General features: G+C 31.5%; 1 protein-coding gene across 13 annotated transcripts in view; it reads right to left on the bottom strand.

The window, feature by feature from the left end:
• The window catches only part of LOC145247387 (trafficking kinesin-binding protein 1-like), a 297,237-nt gene that overhangs the window by 163,993 nt on the left and 109,755 nt on the right, over positions 1–23,489 (bottom strand). For all 13 annotated transcript variants that reach the window (XM_080109082.1, XM_080109079.1, XM_080109080.1 and 10 more), the window contains exon 2: positions 7,495–7,715. In XM_080109082.1, coding sequence (XP_079965208.1) covers positions 7,495–7,715 — 221 coding nt within the window. The remainder of the gene's footprint in view (positions 1–7,494; positions 7,716–23,489) is intronic.

Below are 23,489 nucleotides of genomic sequence, written 5' to 3' on the forward strand. Positions count from 1 at the left end.
AAACACCCAGAAAATTTATTTACATATTTAATAACATGGATCTCCATGACGCTGCAGTCGTAGCTGTTTGCCCCCCCCCCCTTCATGACTACATAGCTCTCCAAAACCCCTGCTCTAGCATTATGCTCAGCATTATAAGGGCAGGATCAAGGGCCAGTGAAGTAATCCTGGAAATTAAATAGTGCCCTCCCCTACACCTCAGTATAATAGTTAATGAAAACAGAGCCTTTAGGTTGGTCTTGACTATAGTCGGTTACTTGGCTTAGCTTTTAGCTTAGCTTACTTAAATTTCCTATTTTTTGGGAAGGTTTTTGTGTGGGAAATGCATACAAAATATTTTTTTTAATCTAAAAAAAATATTTTTTTTAATCTAAAAAAAATATTTTTTTTTTTTAGGATTTTCTCCAGAAGTAATACGGGGATCTTCTAATAAGTTGTAAGGGAGAAAGATCCTGGTAATTATGTTTATTTTTGGTTGTTCGTTTCTGTGTGAAAAAAAAAATGTCAAAAGGTTACAAGTTTTTTTTTAAATTCAGAAAATAAAAATATATCATTCTTTACTTTATATATATATACACAAGTGGTTAATGGTAGTCGAATGAAATAAAATAATAAATACTAATTAAGATACTTGAATAATACTCTTAACTGCCCCCCCCCCCCACTCCCACAAGAGTGAGACTAAAAGCCACACTTTTGCTAGTTTTTTCAAGATAGATAAATTAAACCATTTTTAAATAGGCATATCTACACACACTTAGACCACACCCATTGGCCACATAGCTTTACAGGGTGTTGTATTTGTCTACACAAGCATTATAAATTGAAGGCAAGTTTTGCTGTTCTTTACACATCATTTCTATAAATTCCACTGAAGTTAAAAAAGTTATTCTCTTGTATCTTTGCTTATAATGTTTATAACACCCTCCACCTCAAACCACTATGTACAAATCCTACCCTTATCACACATCCCTATGTTATAATGATTTTGCTTGTTTATTTTTTATGCAGTATTCAGAAAGATGAGAATATAAGAAAGCACTTGACTGAAGACTATGAGTCATTTAGTATGTAACTGCATCTGCTTCATCACTGAAAAGAGAGGAGTGGTTTGGGAATTATAATTATGTACTGAGTTTTTACTGTTCAAATATAGCAACTGCATACAATTAGAGTCAAAATCTAACCTGATGATCAGGTTTGTTTCATTCATGTGTGAGTGTATGTTACAGTCAAAATGTTAGCTAGTAATATATTTTCAACTGATTTTTCTTGGTTGAACAATAAGAATCGGTCATCATTAAAATCCTTGCAGAGTCACCCAATTTTGGACAAAGATTCTCTAAGCATTCCGGGAAATCTTCAAGCAATCTCTCTGTATGAGTATTCCTCTTCACATTTGCCTCATGCGTGGTTCTTGGTTTGTGCATTTCAAAACAGGGCAGATCTTTCTATATTATGGTGTGGCCATTGGCCAATCCATCTCCAACATTTTTCAGGATTTCTTCAACTATCAGTACTTATACTATTGCTTGCCACAGTTTCCTGTCACTGATGCTAATGGGCCAGTGAAATCTAGAGATTCTTCAGAGGCAGGTGCTTTTTAATAGGCCAATCTGTAGGTGACTAATAGTGAAACTTTTAGAATCTTCATTCATTTTGATTACAAGAAAATATATGCTTTTTATTTTTAAATTAATTTTTTTTTTTTTTTACTTATCTATATATCTATAAAAGTGAGAATGTGTGTATGTATATGCAAGGACAACTCCCAACAAATTTTTGATCTAGACTTGAAATTTGGTATATAGGGTATTCAGACATGTGGAAAACTTTCATCGGTTTTCATCTGGAAAAAAGGAGCTGCTAATGGGTCAAAATTGAAAAATCAGTACTTGGAGGGGTGGTTATTACATTTTTATCTGTTTGTTAACTGTTTCCCGACTGCACATGTGCTAGTTGTTCACATAATAGTTTCCTTATGTTAAAAATAAGTAGGCTTGAAAACACTTTAAAGATTGTGGCAAGATGGTCTAATGGTTATCATACTTGACTGTCTTTAGGTTTTAGTTTTGATCTCAGCTAAAGAATTTTTTTTTTTTTTACTGACAAGAAGTGAACTGTTTAGAAACACCATAATACTCACATGCACATGTTTCAGTTTCTTTCACTTTTTTTTTTTTTTTACTTCGTTTTTTTTTTAAGGAATTTAACGTTACATCTAATACTAGGCAACGCTGGGTACATAGTTATATGATAAAATTGAGTATCACCATGTTTACAATGCCTGTGTGAAACTACAGTGGAATAAACATTTGTTATTTTGATGATTAATTCCAATGCATTGTGCACCTAAACGATAAAACAGCATCTTTTGTTACACTCTTACAAGAGCGTAACAAAAGAATTTGTGTAAAAATAAATAAAAAAAATAACCCTAAAACAAAAAAAAAAAAACATTGCACTAACAAGATAAACTTAAAAAGCATCTATATTTTTTGTCTCATCTTATCTCGTATCTTTACCCAGAGATGCAATTTAAAACAAAACCATATACTAAGATCAAATAAAACTTGGTATTGGTAAGATTACAGGTACTTTATGTATTTGGCATCTCAGATGGTTGGGCCACATACAGTATGCCAACTGTTGCATGAAATCCACAATGAATGTTGCTCTTCAGGGTACTAAAGCGCATGGTAGATTGATGAAGACATGGTTTGAGTGAGTAAGAAGCAATATAGAACTGCATGTAATCTAGTTGATGTCGATCCTTTTTGATCGGACTGCATGGAGAGCAGGTGCGAGATGTTGCCTGGAATACTTGCAGCATCCTTAATACTAAAAGTAAAAGTGGAGTAAAATTTTATGAGGAATTGGAAGGTGATATTAATTTTGTATTAGGGTTTTTCCACAATTTCATGGGATCTATATTAACACTGAACATCTATAGACAACATTTTATTTATAAAAGACTTTTTAAAAAATAATTCAGTAATTATAGAAACTAAAATAAAAAGAATAAAAACAGAGAGAGAGATTTCCAGATGCTCACATTTATTCCTTGGTAATATTGTGAATAATGTGTGCTAAATAATGAGAAGGCTTGTCAAAGTTTAGTGCTTAGATAAACTAAAAGGTTTCACACTAAAGGATGGATATATATATATTAAAAAGTGTTTTGGGAGTTTCTTTGTACACAACAGAAACATATGATTGATTGACAAACGAATAAGGCAGATCAGACATTACTTAGGAAGGTGAGGGGGAGGGAGAGTTTTCTGAAATGTAAACATCCTTTGTGGCTGTTAACAAAGATATTTGAATGAGTTTTACACTTGTCATACCAGAATTTGAATCTCAGGTAAGTCTAAATATGTTTTTATTTGTTAAACTAGATATGCGTTTTATAAATTTTAAGACATTAATTATCTTACTTTTAACAAAGTGACTATTTTTTTTTTAATCTCACGATTTTAATTTTTATAAAGAGGCATAAAATTGATGCAAAACTTAATTCATTTGGTGATAAAATAAAATTACATCTTCAGACACTTGTAGAGATAGAGTGTACACAAATCCTAAAATAAAATAACATTCTATATAAATTTACTTTTTATTGAATTTGAAAAAAATAAACTGCTTCAATTTATTACATACTGATGTCGATGTTGGCGGAGAGTCTACTTTTAAATATATATATATATATATATATATATATATATATATATATATATATATACATATATGCAGCAAGTCATTTTCAAGGCATGTCTGGTTGAATATGAAGAAGTTCTCTTTTCTGATCTTTCTGCTGATGCTCTCGCTTTGTCGAACATTTCTCTTGGTCTCTGGTGGCAAATTATGTAGTATGTAGGCGAATGTCTATTTTATTTTTGCTATATATATATACACACACACAACATATTTAATATTTAATATAAGTTACTATCTGTATTAAATGCTATTTTGTTAATGTTGGGTTGTATTTTTTAAATTAGTATTGCTTCTAGTAATTTTAATCTCTGCGTGCAATTATTTCAGTACTTAATTTTAGTACTAGTGGTTAAAATATTTCTTATTGCGGTTGAGTTAAGTATTTTTTATGGTGTTGAATGACACTGTTTTCGGACAAGTAATATGTGAGGCATCTGGAGAGGGTAGTTGTTGCATGGCATATATATATATATATATATATAGAGAGAGAGAGAGAGAAAGTACTGAATGCACTTCAGTTTCTTTCAATCTGTTAGGTAAAAATTTTATAAGCACTGACGAAGACTTTCTCAAGATATTCTGAACATTCTATATATGATATATGTAATTGATAGGCTGAAACAATTGTATACAAATAAAAACTGTCTTTTCAATGGATTTATGAAGATTGTTTCTTACATTTACTGAGGTTTACATAATAGTAAAAATATATATGTAAACAAATTATCCTTTTTAACATTTTTGAAAATTAAAGCTATTACTGTATTGTTTGGTCATTAGATTATTAATTGACTCAATTTGCTAAAAAAAAAAAAAAAAAAAAAAAAAAAAAGAAACTAGAACTTGTTATTGTAATGTTTAAGTTTATAAAATTATTGGATTTGTTAAGTTTTTGGAAGCCAGAAATTATGTTCTACTTGACAATTTAAATTCTTCTAAATTTCTAAGATTCACCAAGTAATCAATTGTTTTCTCCAACTATTAACAAAAGATTAAAATAACCGACTTGTTTATTAATAAACCCAAATGCTTTCTGATGGATTTAATTTTATAATCATATTTATCAAAATAAGATTGTTTTAAAACATTCATTTAAATACTTTACACTATTGCTTTTTGGATATCAATGAATAATTGATATGGAAAAAATAATGTGCAAGTCAGGTAGAGGTGAGAAACACATACACATGAAAAATGGTCACACAATTTTGTCGATAGTGAGATTAAAATAAATCCACGTCTAAAAAGAACCATTTTTCTGAACATGTAGCAATTCATTTCTAGAACAGCAAATAAGTTGTGAAAAAGAAAAACATTTTAACACAATAACTTATTATTATTTATGAAGAAACAGAAAAAGCAAAAGTTTCATTTTATATATTGTCTATATTTTAGACAATAAAAAATACATGTGAAAAGTAAATATCAACCAGAAAACAATTTAGTCATATCACTAACCTGCAGTTTTTTTGTTTTTTTTTTTAAATATTTCTGTGATGCGTTATTAATGTCTGTAAATAATGCAATTTGTTTATTGACATTAATAGATAAAAGGTTTGTTTTTATTTATGTGTCAACAATGTCACCTGACCATTGACCTCATTTTATATTAAAATCAAATTTCTCAAACCAGACTGTTTGGTAACCGCTCCCATTTTGTCATCCAAAACAATCTTGTTATAACTTGTCAAAGATAAAAGAAAAGACAGTCTGACTTTAGTACCAAGGAGAATTTATAATTTATTCTTACTTCTTTACTTTTTCGAGGTTGATATGAATAGATTTGAAAGAATAAATACAATTATTTAAAAAATTTTTTTAAATCAACTAAAAAAAAAAAAAAAAAAAAAAAATACAAGCGAAATGTATTAGTGGCTTTTATATCTACTTATAGTATGCTTGCAAATAGGGAATATTAGCTTCATTAGTCAATTTTAGGTTGGATACTCTTTTGTATATTTAAATGACAAATTAATCTTTTTTAGTTTTAAATCTGAAGAACAATGCCTATTACAATAGGCAATGGTTCGTTATGTATGGTTAATTGAATAAAAATTACTATTTTATACGTAGCTACAGGGAAAATGTGGGTTCATACCTTTTTTAATAATATTAGTGAATAACGGACCACAGCAGTATAGTCAAGTTCATAGTCAAAAGCAGTATTCATTAGACCATCAATGAATCCACCTCATGAATGCCAAATACTTTTATAAGAAAAGAAAAAAAATACCACTGATGGAATATTTATTAAAATTTACAATCGTTTATGCAATCTATGACCAATATTCTTTATTTTATCACCATTCAATTATTATCACACCTTGATACGATGCGCAAAATTTTCAATAATTTCAACACATTCTTCTTTTAACATTATGCCAATTTTGATTGTGTTAGCCCCTTTTAATTCAAGAATAATCTGGATTATTTTGATAAATTATCTTTGAGCTAATCCCCATAGACAAAAATGTGGAGAGTTGTTGTCTGTGTGAAGATCATTCAGGATAATACAACTTACTGATCATCAAAATATCTCTACATATCATTAAATGACGATAAAACAAAAAAAAAAACTGTTGGACATTCATGATTGAAACTTGATAGACAAGTTAAGTATAGATTTAAGTTTATTTGTACCAAATTTGGATTACAGAAATGATTGTGAATTTTATTAATAATTCCATGGGTAGCATTTTTAGGAGGGGGCAGGTTGTAATTATTTGGTTATTTTCAATTTTCTTTTGAAATTTCTCAGCCATTGTACTCCATTCAGATGTCCACTTGGATAAAAAAAATTACTATCGTGATCCTTTGTGAGTTTCAAAGGCTTGAATTTACACTAGTCCTGTTAGAAAAATCAAATATTTCACCAGTTGTGAATCTGGTAACATGGTCTACCCTTTTCAAAGAGGACAATTTTAAAGTTTGAACTTCTGAAATCAGATTGGAATCAAGAGCAAGTAACAAGTCACATCGGCAAGAAATTACTCAAATTTATCAATAACTCTTTTATAAAATATGTTTAATTTGTATATTAATTTCCAAAATAGTTTCTAATAAATTAATATTCTGTACTATTCATTTAAAATTTTTATAATCTTATATATATATATATATATATATATATATATATATATGCGATAGTTTTGTTTATATTAATATTAATTAAAACACTATAATTAAAAATAAATAACTTTTCAAAAACTAAAGATTTTCCTTAATGCTTAAAGGGTGGGGGGTAATTGAAATTTATATTGTCTTATATATATATATATATATATATATATATATATATATATATATATATATACACACACATACACAATAGTTTTATTGATAGTAATATTACTAAGATTAAGTAACAATATGTCCCCGCACTATAAAAATTCCTTTTTTTTTTTGTTTATCTTTAAACATTTGTTTCATTTTATTTAGCTTTTCTGTGAAAAGTAAATAACTTTTTTAAAATAACTGATTTTAGGGCATAAATAAAAATATTAAAAGTTTATTAGAATCCTTATTTAACAATATTCAAAGCTAAATTCCTATTCGCAATTATTCTAGAAATGGAATTCTGAATAAATCTATTTTTTAACTATACTCCCCCTCCCTACCCCAGATTAAGTGTTGGGTGGGTAGTTTTTAGCTAGTTCTAAATAACTTCTATGATTCATGATTTTAGCCATACAAACATCAGAGATTTTATTCTATCTACAGCCACATTTTAAGCAAAGGATATATCAGTGGATAAGGCTTTAGACCAAGTTTTGTTACCTGTTATAACACTGGCATCAACACGAGAATTCATCCAACGCTTATCATGGTTAGTTTCATACACGTCAGTGCTGGTCTTGAGCGAGTCTACCTGCCCTTGATCATGTGATGCCAGCTTGACGGAGTCGGGTACGCATTCTAAAACGCCCACACAGTGGGCCGAGGAATATTCATTGGAGAGAAGACACGATTTCTCAGGTCTCACCAATGCCTCAAGGCACCTGGAAAGTAAAAAAAAAAAAACAAAAAAAAAAAACATTAATGGATTGCAAAAAATATTTACAGAAAACAAAACAAATATAAAATGATGTATAAGTAAAATAGAGAAACTTGTATTTAAACATTCATGCATATTTGAGCATAGATGACCAACAATGAACTATTGTCTTTTTTTTTTCAAACTTGAATAAAAATTTCCACTGAAATTCCTCAATCAATGATATCAAAGTAATAGAAAGAAATCATTGAAATTGAATTTAGATTGCAAAAAGAGAAATAGAAAATGAAAGCAAATAATGAAAGAAAAAAGACAGAGAGGCAATGAAAAAGGAAATAAAAACAGAAAAAAGGAAAACAGAGAAAAAGGAAAACAGAAAAATGGGAAAAAGAAAAAGGAATAAACACAAATAAAGATGGGAAAAAGAGACTGAAAATAACAAGATAAAGAGAGAACGTATATACACAGGATGAACTTGGTTTCAGCTAAAGCACATATACAAAAAGTACACAGCTGATTAGTTTGTTGTAGGGATTTTATTTTGCCAGAATTTTAACAAAGCCACATATGGTTATGAAGAGAGTTCAGATCAATTCAGTGTTAAATAATTTGAGACATGATTTAAATTTTTAAAAAGTCTAGTTGACATTAAAATCATATTAATCTTCAAATATACAAGATCAGAGAAAAGCATTACTTGAAAAGATCAAGAAGGCTAATACGAAAGTTTTCAGTAAATCTTCAAGCGACACCATGTTCACATACATGCTACATTAACAAATATTTTAATACTAATGGATCTATCTAACAAGAACATGTATTTCATTGAAGGTCATATTCTACAAGCCTTCCATGCTTACTGTACTTCTCATAAGCTGCTGAATTATGGGATTAACAAAACATTAAAGAAAATCAATGCATTTGAAAAACTGTGCCAATGAATTGATTGAAATATCAGTTGAGCTGATCACATTCTGAACCAAGAAATATAGGAACAAATGGGAATAATGAAATGATTGCTGTAACATCAATTGCTATTCCTTAGGCATGCACTACCAGAGAGCAAAAGTAGAACCTAATACAGTAGAGAATACATATCTGACCTAATGGATACTTCTACAGACTATGGGATCAATTGTGCTGTGTTCAAATTTTTTTTCTTTTCCCCCCCCCCTTAATTTTCTTATCATTTTGATCTATGGGGAGATATTCACCTACTACCTCATACATTCAAACCAAGAGATCCTTTTGAGATTCTAATTGTCCCTTTAAGTGCAATTGTTTGTATCTCTCTTGCACTTAGTTCACCGGGTATATTTGACAGGTAGTGCTTGAAATTCTACTTCATGAGTCTGGTTGCTCCTACAATTACTGGAATGATGGAGATCTTCCTAAGATTCTCATTTCTTTTTACATGTACATAAGACGTAGGCATCTTATCTTTTCCCTCTCAGATCCAGGATCATTGCGGACACTAAGTAAAAATTCTCATAATTCAAATCATAATATGAAAAGTTCTCATAATCTAAGGTAAATCATGTATCAGAATTCTGTAAACTAATGCAGTTGGAAAAGTTATGACAGATAAATTGCTGCTATTATGCGAATCATGTGAAATGTGACGTCATCAAAAAATGTGAAAAACGATTTGCTTAGTAAAAAAAAGTGAATGAGAAATGGGAAGAGTAGACATCTTAAAAACCTGAATGAAAGACTAAGCTGTTTATGTAAAAATTATGAGTTTGTTTTTTTATTCGGATTAACAATGGTTGTGTGAGTTTCGTTCAGCAATAACAGATTTCATTTCTTAAAAAAAGCAAACATAAATGAAAATAAAGACTCCCAGGCATTACCTGGTAGATACAGCTGGTACACAAACACAATATAAACAACACCAAAAAAAAAAAAAAAAAAAGCAAAGAGAAAAATACCTATATATAGACATAAACAGGTCTACACAATAACATTAATTTTTTGGTGGTGGGAGAGATGGTATGAAAATACTAATAATTCAATTGTCCTCAATTTGTGAAGATATTAGAAATGAGAAGAACAGAGCAAAAAAGGCAAATAGTCAATGCACACAAGTCATTATGTGAATCACATTCTGTTGATGGGTGTGGGTTTATAATAGTTCTATTTAGCACAGTAAAAAGTGGAATAAAAAAAAATTGGGTTATTTTGTTCTAGATTAAACAGCGATTATTTTCCTTAGTGCCATGATAGGTGTTAGCTATTGTAACATGTGAACCTGACTTTGTTGAAATAATGTCTGTGGCATTGCTGATGTTTTGTATGTTTGCTGAGGCTTCTATTATTCATTTTATATATTCAACGATAAGCTCCCTGCATGTCTTAGAGTGAGAACTATTCTCAGTAATCCAAAACGAGAATCAATTTCCAGATTTTCCAAAGTTCAATATGCTGAGTAAATCATATGTCACGTCTCAACTCTTATTTTCTATGGAGCATTCATTTTCACAAAAATGTAGGTGATGGTGCAATTTTGGAAATATGTTTTTTTTCAGTCTCTTATCAATTCTAAAAGATAGGATCTTTATGCTATACACAAAACAAAATATTGGTTAAGCAATGAACACACTTTTATAATTGATTCTATTACAAGTTTATTTGAATGACAAATGCAACTTCCTAACATAGTTCAGCATTTTGAATCAGTGTTTTATATTGTCCTGCTAGTTTTCTATGAAAAAAAAAAGTTTGATATGCATAACGTTATATATTTTGAAACATTACAATATTCTTAATACCCTTCAACATAGTTAATATTTCAGGTAACCCATTAAAAGAATATTATTTACTATCTGGATTATTGTTGGCCAGGACACCGACAAAGAAAAATATGCAAGTAACATCTTTCTTTTAAAACGTCTCAAGTTACTTTCTTTTTTTTTTTAAACGTATCTCTTACCTTTTTTAATTCATTGTGCAATCGTTTGCAACTGCTTCAACAGAAAGAAACAAAAATGAAAAGACATCAGCAGCTGACTGATTAATCTAGTTCCAGTGTTTTTCAAATAAGAATGACTCCAATTGGCATACGAGGATTCCAAGAGAATGCATATTAGAGCATTTTTTTTTTTTTTACTATAGTCAGTTTTGTTTTTGTTTTTTGAAAATTATGGAAAAAAGATATTAGTAAATGCCAGATTAAAGAAAAAAAAAATACAACTAAATAATAGGATTAATATTGTAATTTAAATTATTTAAGTTCATTTGTGACAAAATCAAAGTAAATATACTTATACCTCAGATGTAGTTTGAATTCTAGAAAAGGAAAGGTCTAAGTATGATGCCATAATCAATTAAGTCAGTAGAACAAATAGAAAACCAGAACTGATGTTAAACTGCAGAAGATTGATGGATATCTTATTCTGGATATTTATGCAATGGTATAATATAAAAGTATTTGTTTAAATGCAAAATAATTTTTAGTTTTCAATGCATACACCCGTTCCTGTTAAACAACATTTAGCCTGTTTAGTGATTAGTTAAGTGACTATTTGGGAAATTCCAAATGCTATATATCAAACTAGGTCCTTACGGGCTATCAATTTGCAAATAAAAAGAAATGGTCATTGCTTAATCATCATTTGTTATCTGTAAGAATCAGACACTGGTCGTCGATAGCAGTTGCTTTCAGTATTTTCGATTATAATTATTGCAATTATTTTTTTAGTGTTATTCAAATCAATTTATCATTTATAATATTCTGTAAATAGCTAAAATAGGTCATTATTCAAAAATTTTTCTTTAGGAAATCCACTCTAAATTAACCAATGAAAACACTTAAAATATGATTTACTATTTACTACCAAAAATTGGCTATTAAAATTTTCCTCGTGTTCATGGGTGACACTCATAGTAAATCTAAGTGTAAGAGTAAAAATTTCTTCACCTTCCTTTACCTATGACTAATTAAAATATATTCATCAGAGTTAAATATTAAAATCATTGGAAATATATATATATATATATATATATATATATATATATATATATATATTTTTTTTTTACATGGAGGTCACCAGTTATCAAGGCTTAGAAGCCACTCGGGGATAAGGGTTATTGCGTGTACAGACCTTTGTTTTTTGAAAACACAAACCAACGTTTGCCATAAATGACTGATGAAACAGATTCAAGTATGTACCTTATACTATAATTATATTATTGATTACAGAAATGAGGAGGGAAGCACAACTATCTCTATATAATGTGAGAGGTGACCTTCTTGAAAAGGACAACCCTAACCTAAAATATTTCAGAAAGCTAAAGTATAAATGTAAAGATTATTTGGTTTGTTATTAGGTGAAAAATGAAATTGATTGTAACAGGATTGGCAAAACAGAAGTTGAAAGGAAAGATAATAAACCGTGATGGAAGAGGGGGGGGGGAGAAGATCTAAGATAAGATGAAGGAGGGAATAAAAACAACAACAAAAAAAAAGTTGAGAATCCAAAAATAGATTGAAAATGAGAGAGAAAAAAAGAGGGAAAGAGAAAACACATATAGCAGGTGCATTGCTATCACTAAGGTCTGTTGATTATGCTATTTTTAGTAGCACAAAGATGCTGCCATCATAGTTTAACCTTCTAAAGAAGACACTTATCACAGAAATTGAACGAATTTTATAACAATACTAAGTAGAATAGTGGAATAATTTCTTCACCAATACAATTTTATAATTCCACACACAATGGTGCCTAGTAATATGTTATTATTTATAAACTTGTAAAAGTTATGACTACATAGAATATAACTTAGAAGTGTCATTCTTAATTCAAGATTTCGATGCACTTAATAGATATAAGAAAAAGAAAAAAAAATTAGCATGAGTTGAATAAAATAATTCATCAACCATAAAATAAATTCATTATACACCATATATAAAATACGATAAAAATAAATATAAATTTTGTTATCAATAATGCTAAAAAAATTTAAATAGTAATATGATAAATAATGTTTATATCTAAATGCTTATAAATCAATCATCAAGTTATGTTCATTTTTTTACAATTTACAAATAATTTAAGATAAAATAAATTTAAACTTATGTAACTATATAAACAGTTAGCATGAAACTTACATTTTACAATTATGTATGTTTAATGAGTAAAGCCATATATAAAATAAAGAAAAAGAGAAAACATTAAGACCATGCTCTAGGATCATATACCAGAAAGAACTGTTTGATATCAGTCATACACTTTCCACTATGACTATGCAATTTCTACAGAAAACGGCACTGTTAAAACTGACATCTGGAAGAAGAGGAAAAAATAGCAACCTTAGAAATTAGTGTTTCCAATGATGCCGACTTAAACAGACCCGATAGGAATAAAATAATGAAATATCAAGGTTTTATGTATGGTATGAACAGAAATTAGAATCTTACAAAAAAATCCCCATCATTCCAGTAGTGATAAGAGCAACTAAACTTGTGAAAAAGAAATTAAAAAACCACCTGGCGAATATACCCGGTGAATCGAGTGCAAGAGAGACAGAATCTTAAAAAGAGTTAGAGTCTCTGAAATTGTGGGTGAATGATGGCATCCAACAGAAACAAAAAGATAAAATTAAAAATAAATAAAAAAAGACTATAATAAGTGAACATCCAGCATAGCAATAAGTTCTGGGAATATTGTACGAGCCCTTTCTAGTCTCACACAAAAACGCGCGTTCACATCTCAAGCCATTTTTCTTGTCATACACATACGCGCACACGGACACACACGTAGATATACTCATGTTCGCGTACATACACTCACATTCACATGCATACACACACACGCTAACGTGCGCACACGTATGCACACATGGGCAAAGTCACTTCCCCTTTGAAGGAAATCCACACATGTGCAAAAGACCACCGGAAACAACTATAAAAGCAAGAGACATAAGCTGTTTCTCCCTTTTCAATTCAGCTTCTGACCTGAGAGGTTGACGGATCAGCCGCCCCTTTCGGGGCGGGCACGCTTCACGACACCTGCTACTGCGTGGGGCAAGAGTCAACAGACAGTATGTACACCTTACACGTTCTCTATCTCCATAATCTGGATTGACTTTCTTTCCCTCTCACCAGCTAACAGGATTGACTTTCTCACTCTCTCTCTACAACAATAGACTTTCCTTCTCACCAGTTAACAACGAGAGACGCACACCAAACTAAACACGTGCTGTACCCTTTTCATTTAATTTGTTTCTTTACGAAATAAATCCTAGTTCGTTTAATTCAATAAACGCATTGTTCGTTCCTTCCTCAAAGCAATTCATTTTTCCTATTTTGCACCACCTCTACAATATGCACCAGAAAGAATGATAGGAAAATAGTCACACACCATCCACTATGCCTATACAATCCTTATAGCTACATGAGGGATCATACAGATTTTCAATGTTTATTTTCAAAACCTTCTCAAGACAAAATTGAAGTTTTAAAAACAAAATTTGATATATAAACTAATATTTTAATTAATATTTAAAAAATGTTTTAATAGTAAATATTTCGATTTTGAATTTCACTTCGGCTTCATCTGTAAAGTATACGGATAGCATCAGGCAGTTCGTCGATAAAGGGGTGTAACCCTTGTACCGACAATATCGGAAATAATGATGCAATTTCAGAAGAATGTATTTACTCCGATTTTATTTTGAATATTAAAAAAGTATTTTAATAGTAATTATTTTGATTTTATTTTTAATATTTCACACAAAATTTTTACTGGCCATAAAGAATACTATTTTCAAACCCTTTTCAAGACATTTCCCATTTTCGAAGGCCTTTTCAAGGTAATAATAGAAATAAGGCCTTTTCAAGACAAAATATAATATAAAAATAAATATAAGTCCTTTTTTAAGTCTGTGCAAATCCTGTACACACTTAGAAAACGAAGATGTTAAACTTGACAGTAACATGAAACAAGATGGAGAGAGTAGCAATTATAGTTGAAGTCAATGTCCTGACATATTCAAACACAGCATATTGCCAGTGAAATGTAAGGGGGTTATGAATTTGGTGCCAGATTTATAGGAGCATGCCAAGAAAGGTGTTGTGAAACAAGATGTCAGTTTAGGTTACAGTTAAATTTCTACATATTTGCACAGTTGGAGAAACAGGGAGCAGGAAGAAAATTCCAAAGTCAAGCACTTCAAGGAAATAATCTATTAGAGTAGAAAGCTGTTTTTGGCATCTGGGAACTTCTACAATACAGAGTGGGATTTTGCTGATTGTAAGGGGTATTTAGGTTGGGAGATCACAAGCGCCACAAGTTCTTTAAAACATGTTTCATTGAAGTACTTATAAAACAAGTATAGGAATGTGATGATGGGACAGAGACAGGTGCTTAGTAGACAGATTATTAGATTACAGACTTTTTTTTTTGGTGCCAGTCTAAAATGGAGAGATTAATGGTTGGTGCGACAGCCCAGATGTGGCAGCAATACTTCATGCATAGGTGAATAGTGGCTTTGCAGAGTTATGGGATACTGGCAAGTGAGAGAAGTTTTCTAGCCTTGTAGAGGGAGCTCACCTTCTTTGCAACAAACTTGGTAGTATCTTCAAAGTATTTATTCTATTTCATGTTACCTGTGAACGTTAGGCTGAGAAGTTTGAATGTTAAACTCTCAGGCAGGTTACTATCAGCTATGGTAATCTGAAAGTTTTTTTTATAATTGGCCATAAAAACTGTTGAGAAAGGAATCTCAACAGTTACATTTTGAACCTGACTGGCAACGGCTATATATTACGACTAATTAGCAGTTAATATGATGGCACTGATTGTCAGTTTAGTTAAAAAAAAAAACAACTCGGCAAATAATTTTAACATTTATGAAGGGATTTTACTTCTGAAATATTTCTTGCTTTTTGTACTCAACGTTTGCAATGTCCTATTTTATAAAGCACTCATCTGCATAAGCATTACACATTCAGAAAAATACCACTTCTCTATACATTAGGTCTCCTTAGTGTCAAAATATTAAAAATAAAATTTTATATTAAAATTTTTTCAAAATATACTGCAATAATAACAAGTTTATATATGTATAAAAGTAACAAAATTTTATTAATCCAGATTGTAAAAAAAAAAAAATTTACAGGGTCGAACAATTGTCGCCCTAGAAAAGACGAAAGGATTCCATTCCCATTTGATAAAAACCGATTTTCTTTTTCGTTGCAAACCATCTACTAGTTGGCCAATCGTGTACAAATCTCAAGAGTGATAGGAGTCTTGTGAAAGTGACACAATGTTCTATGAGCAATGATCAGAGATGCGCCACTGTACAACTCCTGTTTTCTACCTATCCAAGTTATGACAACACTGACTATTGCCAGTACCTTCAAAGTGCAAATCCAGATAATAGGAATGTGTCCAGGGTTATAAAAATGTTTCCGGTCATGGTTATGGTCTTTGGTGTGATTTCAAGTGAAGGCCACATCATGCCACCTCACATCTTCAAAGTCAGCACCAAAGTATACCTGGATGTGCTGAAGAGTGTGGTGATCCTCTGGTGCAATCAGGTTACTGCTTGGACTTTGGGTGTGACCGCAGGACTCTGCGCCAGCCTACAAGTCCAAAGAGACCCAGGCTTGGATTCAAAAGGAATGCTATGACTTTATACCCTTCTCTTACTGCCCCTCTCCTCCCTCGACCTGAACACACTGGACTTCTTCATTTGGTCATACAGCAAGAACATCACCAATATGACCTCCTACAACACCAAAGCCAACCTGATCACCAGTATTCGCCGAGCTCCTACATGTGGAAAAGATATACTCCCAGTTCCAGACCCATATCGAGGTGGTAATTGAAGTTGAAGGCGGCTACATTGAATAGATGTCAGCTCTACTGCATAATCAAGTTACCTGAATTGATTTTTTTTAATACAGTTTTAAAAACACGTAGTGTTGTTTTTATTTAGGGCGACACTTATCGTTCCACCCTGTACATATATAATTCATTTATCAAAAGATTCAGTAAATGTTATCTAGGATAACAAAAAGATAAATAATAGTGAAAATGTCGAACTTATAAAACAAGTATAGGAATGCATTAATGTGATGCTCAATAATACCTTTCACAAGAGACCAATGTTCAAACTCCTCAGCCTGACATTCTTAGACAATATGAATTGGAATGTGCATAGATGTTGCCAAGTCTGTCACAAAGGTAATTTCATCCTTTATAGCGAACTAGAAGACTTCTCACATGTGCCAGTATTATTCTATCTCTCCCTAAAGCCATCATTTGCCTATACAAGAAGAATTGTTGCTACATATGCACTAACCACTCACTTCTCCTTTTTTAGAGAAAATCCAAGACAAGAATTTCTAGCCTAGTAGGTCCCTCACTGTTTGCAAAGCTTTAGCACCTGTTGCATCCTTGTGCTTGTTTTACAGGTACTTCCACACAGAGTGTGCTTTGATTAATTGCACTTGCACATTCTGAATGAAAATATCCTTGATCCACCCAACTAACAAAATCACACCTCTTTAGTGCAGAGGTCTCTAGATGTCAAGATTTTCTACTTTAATAACTCTTTTCTTTGGACTGTTTGCCTTTGAAATTCCCTCCCAGTATACAAATTTGAATATAATGTGTATAAAAAATTATTAAATAAAAAAGAATATGCATTCAAATACTGAATAAAAAAAGTCTGTTAACCTTGGCAGTAAATGCATTTATTCTCAAATCATTTTGGATTGCAGACATTCAATCCATTGCAATCCAAAATGATTTGAGAATTTAGATTATTTGGATTGATCTGAAGATGAGAACAGTAGTCCGAATAATCCAATACAAATCTTCATCTCAAAAATTTAGGAACATGATTTGATAAAAATATTATATTTTGTATTATTTGTCTAGTATTCTCATTTTGATTGTTATATTTACACTCTTTTGGCTGCTGTAAGCTCTGACCTTCTTCAGGCGGATCTTTTCGAATTAATACAAATCATTAATCATTATCTAAAAAATTCCAAAGCATAAAGATATGTTAAGTGTGTCCAATGCATGCAATGTTCATATCGTATAATTTTAGATGCACAAGAGAATGTTTTAACCACAACAATAGCGACTTAGATTTCTAAAAAGGATAAGAAAAGGCCAGATGACCAAGTTTCTAAAGAGAACTGTCTGATAACTTCCAAAGCAGAATCCATCTTGTCTGTTGAACATTCCTCAATAATTTAAGAATCATAACAGAGTGAAGGAGGATGAAATCTATATATATATAAAAGCGAAAATGTGTGTGTATGTGTGTTTGTCTTGCAAAAACTATCGACAGAGGTGATGGATTTTCACGAGATTGGTATCATTTTCAAGCTCAACATCTTGGACGACAAATATCGAAAAATTGGCCAAAAACATTAATTCCTTCACCCTAAACTGGCCAGTTTTTTACAGAGAGGGGGTGTCCAAAATCCGTTCCTACATGGCAAGATAGCTTCTACGCATGCGTCAACACGTGCAAAAGACGTTTCGTTTAAAGATTATAAAACCGACCTACATTTGACATAGCACTATGGATAAAGTGACAGCATCATTATCTTAAGATTGCAGGTTTGATCCGAGATATCAGATAATTTTTTTTTTTTCGATTTTTAAACTTTTAATATTGAAATAGGGTTATTTATGCCGTTTTTTTTTTTCGCTTTTCACTTTTTTGTTTTTCTGAACACATTCTTTTTTTTGTTTTGGTTTTCCAATGTTCTTTTTTTCGTTTTTGTTTTTCCGATTTTTAAAAAAAAGTTTAAACAGGGTTATTACTTCACTTATTCTTTACCCCCCCCCCCCACCTCCAAACACCCGGGCAACACGATACCCCCGCTAGTAATATATATAAAAATAAAACTAATGAAGCAATATTGAATATATTTAATTTTCAAAATTCGGTATAATTTATTAAACAGTGATAAAACAGATAAAATGTGCATGTTGAGTGAAAAAGAAATTTTCAGTGAAAAAAAAAAAGTTCATAAAAAACAAAAATATTAGTGATTTCTATTTAATATACAAAAAAAAAAAAAAAAAGAACCTGTACAATTTCAAGTCTTTTCTTATCCCTCTACATTTTGTATTACTGATTTTTTTAAAATAATTATTTGGAATGCTAAACAGTAAATTTTCATATTTTTTTAACACATCTGTTTAAGAGGCAAGTACATTTACCATTTTCATTTTGTGGTTTCTAAATGGGAGGAGTGTGGACTTCTTTAATAACTTTGTGGAAAGAAATATTCCCCCTCCTTTTACAAACTACAAAATGAAACAAAAACGAACAGCCGTATTAAAGAAAGATCATATGTGGATGTGTGAAAATAATGTTAGAAACGTGATTTTTCACATAAGGTTGAAATCAGTGTGGTAAAATTCCATTGGAAGTAAAATTAGAGATGTAACAGGATATGGTGTCACAATCAAGAAGTTTAAAATAAAACTTGGCAAAGAAGAGATGAATATTTGCCTCTTTAGCCTATGTTCGGACTTTTTTTTTTGGAAGAGGAAGTTTGGATGTGCAAACGAAAAAACATCACAGAAAACGACATCATTGAGAAAATGTGTTTGTGCTCTCCTTTTATGTTTTCATATTATTACAACTACCTACAAAAACGAAAAGAAAAAACTTTGATTGCTACATCACCACTATGATTATCTTTACAACTAGACATTATCAATCTTCTATCTATATATATAAAAGGCAAAATGTGTGTGACCATTTCGTGTATGTCTCGCAAAGGCTTCTTTCGCACACACTCCCGGGGGGGGGGGGGGTTACAATTGCTTACAACTGTTTATATTACTCGGTATCATATTGAAGCCCCATCCTTCGCCCGAAAAATATAAAAAAATTGGCCAAAAACGTTCATTTTTTCACCCCGAAATCGACAATTTTCGACGGGGGGGGGGGGGGGGGGGGGTCAAGAAAAACCGTCCCCTCGTGACGACGACCAGTTCTACGCATGCGTCAGATGACGTCATGACCTGATTTACTTTAAATAGTTGAAGAACTGGCTAAATTTCATGTACGTCGCGTTAGCTCAGTTGGTTAGCGCGTTGGTTCGTTATCTAAACGTTTTGGGTTCGAATTGTGGTGTGAGATGTCTTTTTTTTTTTTCTTTTTTTTTTTTTCGATTTTTTAAATTTAAATATTGAACCAGTGTTATCTAAGCCATTTTTCACATAACGTTTGTTTTTTTTTTTGTTTTTTTTTACTTCGCTTATCCACCCCCGACCACATACCCAAAAACACCCGGGTACCCACCGATTTTTTGAATTTTAATATCGAAACAGGCTTATTTAAGCCATTTTTCACATGTTTGTTTTTCTGTTTTCATCGTTCATTTGCCTTACATTAGTTTTTTTTGTTTTTTTTTCCCCGCTTAAGTGTTAACATTGTTTTCTTTTTTTACTTCGCTTATAACAAACAAACCTACGTCGTCGTCATCGTCGTCACGCTCGACGACTTCCAGCCGCGCACCTGTCAATTTGGTTCTTAAATAAATTCAAACATCTTTCCCTAACTCATTCTGGCTGGTCGATTTTATTTTCAAACTTCGCCTCAGAGCTTCCGGTTCGATCCTACCCCCCCCCCTGGGTTCTTTTTTATTTAACACCACACACACCTACAAACATCCGGGCAACGCTGGGTACCCCCGCTAATCTATATATATAAAAGGGAAAATGTGTGTATGTTTGTTTGTGTGTATGTATGTTTGTGTGTCTACTAAAAACTTTTGACAGACACAACAAAAATTCATAAACTTGGTCTCATATGAAAGCCCCACCTTCCGGACGACAAATATCGAAAAATTGGCCCAAAGTGACCATAAGAAGTGTGTCAACTGATCGATTTTCTGCAGGGGGGGGGGAGCCCCAAAAAAGTGACATTTTAATGTTAAACATTACATATTTTTAAATCGATTTATAACCGCCCAAAAAAATACGGCCGCCAAGTCTTCTACATAAAGTTTACACGCGGCCGTTTATTTTGGGTCAACTTGTATTTAAAACCCGATGAGTCATGTCACGTGATCTTGACGTCAGCAACCTCTAATGGCGGTCTGAATTTACAATTTAAAAATGTTATCGGTAAAAAAAAATTAATTAAAGCTAAACTATGAACTTCTACGCTATGGCAACGTTACCAAAGTTATTACCACATTCAAAATAGTTAGACTCAATAGTTAAACGAAAAATAATAAGCCAAACATGTGAAGTAAAAAAAAAAATACGCTTACGAAATATAAAAACAGCCAGACGCCATTTTCCAGTCCTTAGAGTAAGGCAGACGAAGAGAGAGGGGGGAAGGGTCAACAACGCATGCGTCATCAAATGACGTTGTGACGTCGTGACCTGATTTACTTTAAATAGTTGATAAACCAAACAAACTTTATATACGCCGCTTTAGCGTAGGTAGTTAAGGGTTGGTTCATTATCTAAACGTTTTGGGTTCGAATCGTGGTGTGAGATGTCTTTTTTCTTTTCGATTTTTTACATTTAAATATTGAACCCTGTATTATTTAAGCCACTTTTCACGTAACGTTTGTTCGTTTTTCTGTTTTAATTTGTTTTTTACCCCCCCCCTGCTTAATTAAAACGCTGTTTTCTTTTCTTACTTCGCTTATAACAATGCTTACATTGTCACCATCGTCGTCGTAACGCTCGACGACTTTCAAACATCTTTCTCTTCTGGCTGGCCAGTTTTATTTTCAAACTTTGCCTCAGGGATTCGGCTTGGATCCCCACTAGTTATTCAATAAAGCAATTATTTTATGTTAAAAAACGAGATGAATGGCTGTTCCTATTTACGCAAACAATGAACAATACAATGTTATACTATGTTAAAATTTCTAAAATTATATCAGAGCTCAAATAAAAGTAGTCTTGAGTACAAATTATTATTCACTAGTTAAGACTCAAGTTGTTTCAGAAACGATTTAAAATTAAACGATTTGTATTTATTTCAAAACACAAGAGACAATATCTCACAGGTGGATAGTCATTATAAAAAATGATACAACAGGTTTCATTTGACTAAATGAAATTTATGAATATTAAATATTTTTTCAATGAATATCAATAACTTATACAATTATTTGGATATTTGCCAACCTTTCAAGAGTAAGAATAAAAAACATACTCAATCTTGAAAGTAACTTATTTTAAAAACTAAAAATTATTTTCACTGCTTGCCTCTGATCGGTCAGCTAAGACTCAGTATCTTAAACATTTTTATCTATGAACGCAACAGGATGTTATCTATCTTAATATCCAATCTCATAAAGTACTCCAATGTCAAAAGAAAAAAAGCCATTCAAAGTTAATCAATGCTCCAAATCCAATTGATTTGTCACAATCCTGCACTTATAACAATAAAATGTCTATAATGAACCAACTTAATATAAAAATATTCTTTTGAAGGTAAATTATTTTTTATTACCGGCTTAATCTCTTTTACCACTTATAAATTGATTCATATCTCATTAGTATAGAAAAGTACTTAATAACAAGGACATTGTTCAAAATGTGAAGTTATTTGCCTCCCTCCTACGGCTGGATGACATACCAATTGTCAGAAAGTGGTATTTGAAAAGCCAGCATCCTAGAGAAAGAGGATTCAAACTTGCAAAAAATGCCTAGACAGCTCCTATCTGAATTTCCCAATAGGGACGCCTCAGGCGATTAGCAATAAATAAACCCTTTCTCAAAGGCAGAAAGCAAAGCCTGAGAGGGTGGACCGCCTAGAGTTACACAGAACTAGAGATAGTCCACAGGGAACAAACCATTTTAATAATAGTCTAGACTGATGGCTTTGGTTTCAAGGGAAAACCCCTGGCCAACAACTAAAAAGCCATCTGGACAAGTTGGTAACAAATAAAAACCTGAACAAATAAATAAATAAATAAAAATAAAAACCTGAAAAAAAATAAAAACCTGAACACGTTCGTAACAAATAAAAACCTGAACACGTTCGTAACAAATAAAAACCTGATCACGTTCGTAACAAATAAAAACCTGATCACGTTCGTAACAAATAAAAACCTGATCACGTTCGTAACAAATAAAAACCTGATCACGTTCGTAACAAATAAAAACCTGATCACGTTCGTAACAAATAAAAACCTGAACACGTTCGTAACAAATAAAAACCTGAACACGTTCGTAACAAATAAAAACCTGAACACGTTCGTAACAAATAAAAACCTGAACACGTTCGTAACAAATAAAAACCTGAACACGTTCGTAACAAATAAAAACCTGAACAAGCTCGTAACAAATAAAAACCTGAACAAGCTCGTAACAAATAAAAACCTGAACAAGCTCGTAACAAATAAAACCTGAACAAGTTCGTAACAAATAAAAACCTGAACAAATAAATAAAATCCTCATCAAGTTGGTAGCAAACAAACAAATAAAAACCCGAACAAGTTGGTAGCAAACAAACAAATAAAAACCTCAACAAGTTGGTAGCAAACAAACAAATAAAAACCCAAACAAGTTGCTTACAAACAAACAAATAAAAACCCAAACAAGTTGGTAGCAAACAAACAAATAAAAACCCGAACAAGTTGGTAGCAAACTAACAAATAAAAGCCGAACAAGTTGGTAGCAAACAAACAAATAAAAACCTCAACAAGTTGCTTACAAACAAACAAATAAAAACCCGAACAAGTTGCTAACAAACAAATAAAAACCCGAACAAGTTGCTAACAAACAAATAAAAACCCGAACAAGTTGCTAACAAACAAATA

The sequence above is a fragment of the Euprymna scolopes genome, chromosome 25 (genome assembly GCF_053919585.1).
Source record: "Euprymna scolopes isolate OS-2025 chromosome 25, ASM5391958v1, whole genome shotgun sequence".
In the NCBI taxonomy this organism is placed as follows: Eukaryota; Metazoa; Mollusca; class Cephalopoda; order Sepiida; family Sepiolidae; genus Euprymna; species Euprymna scolopes.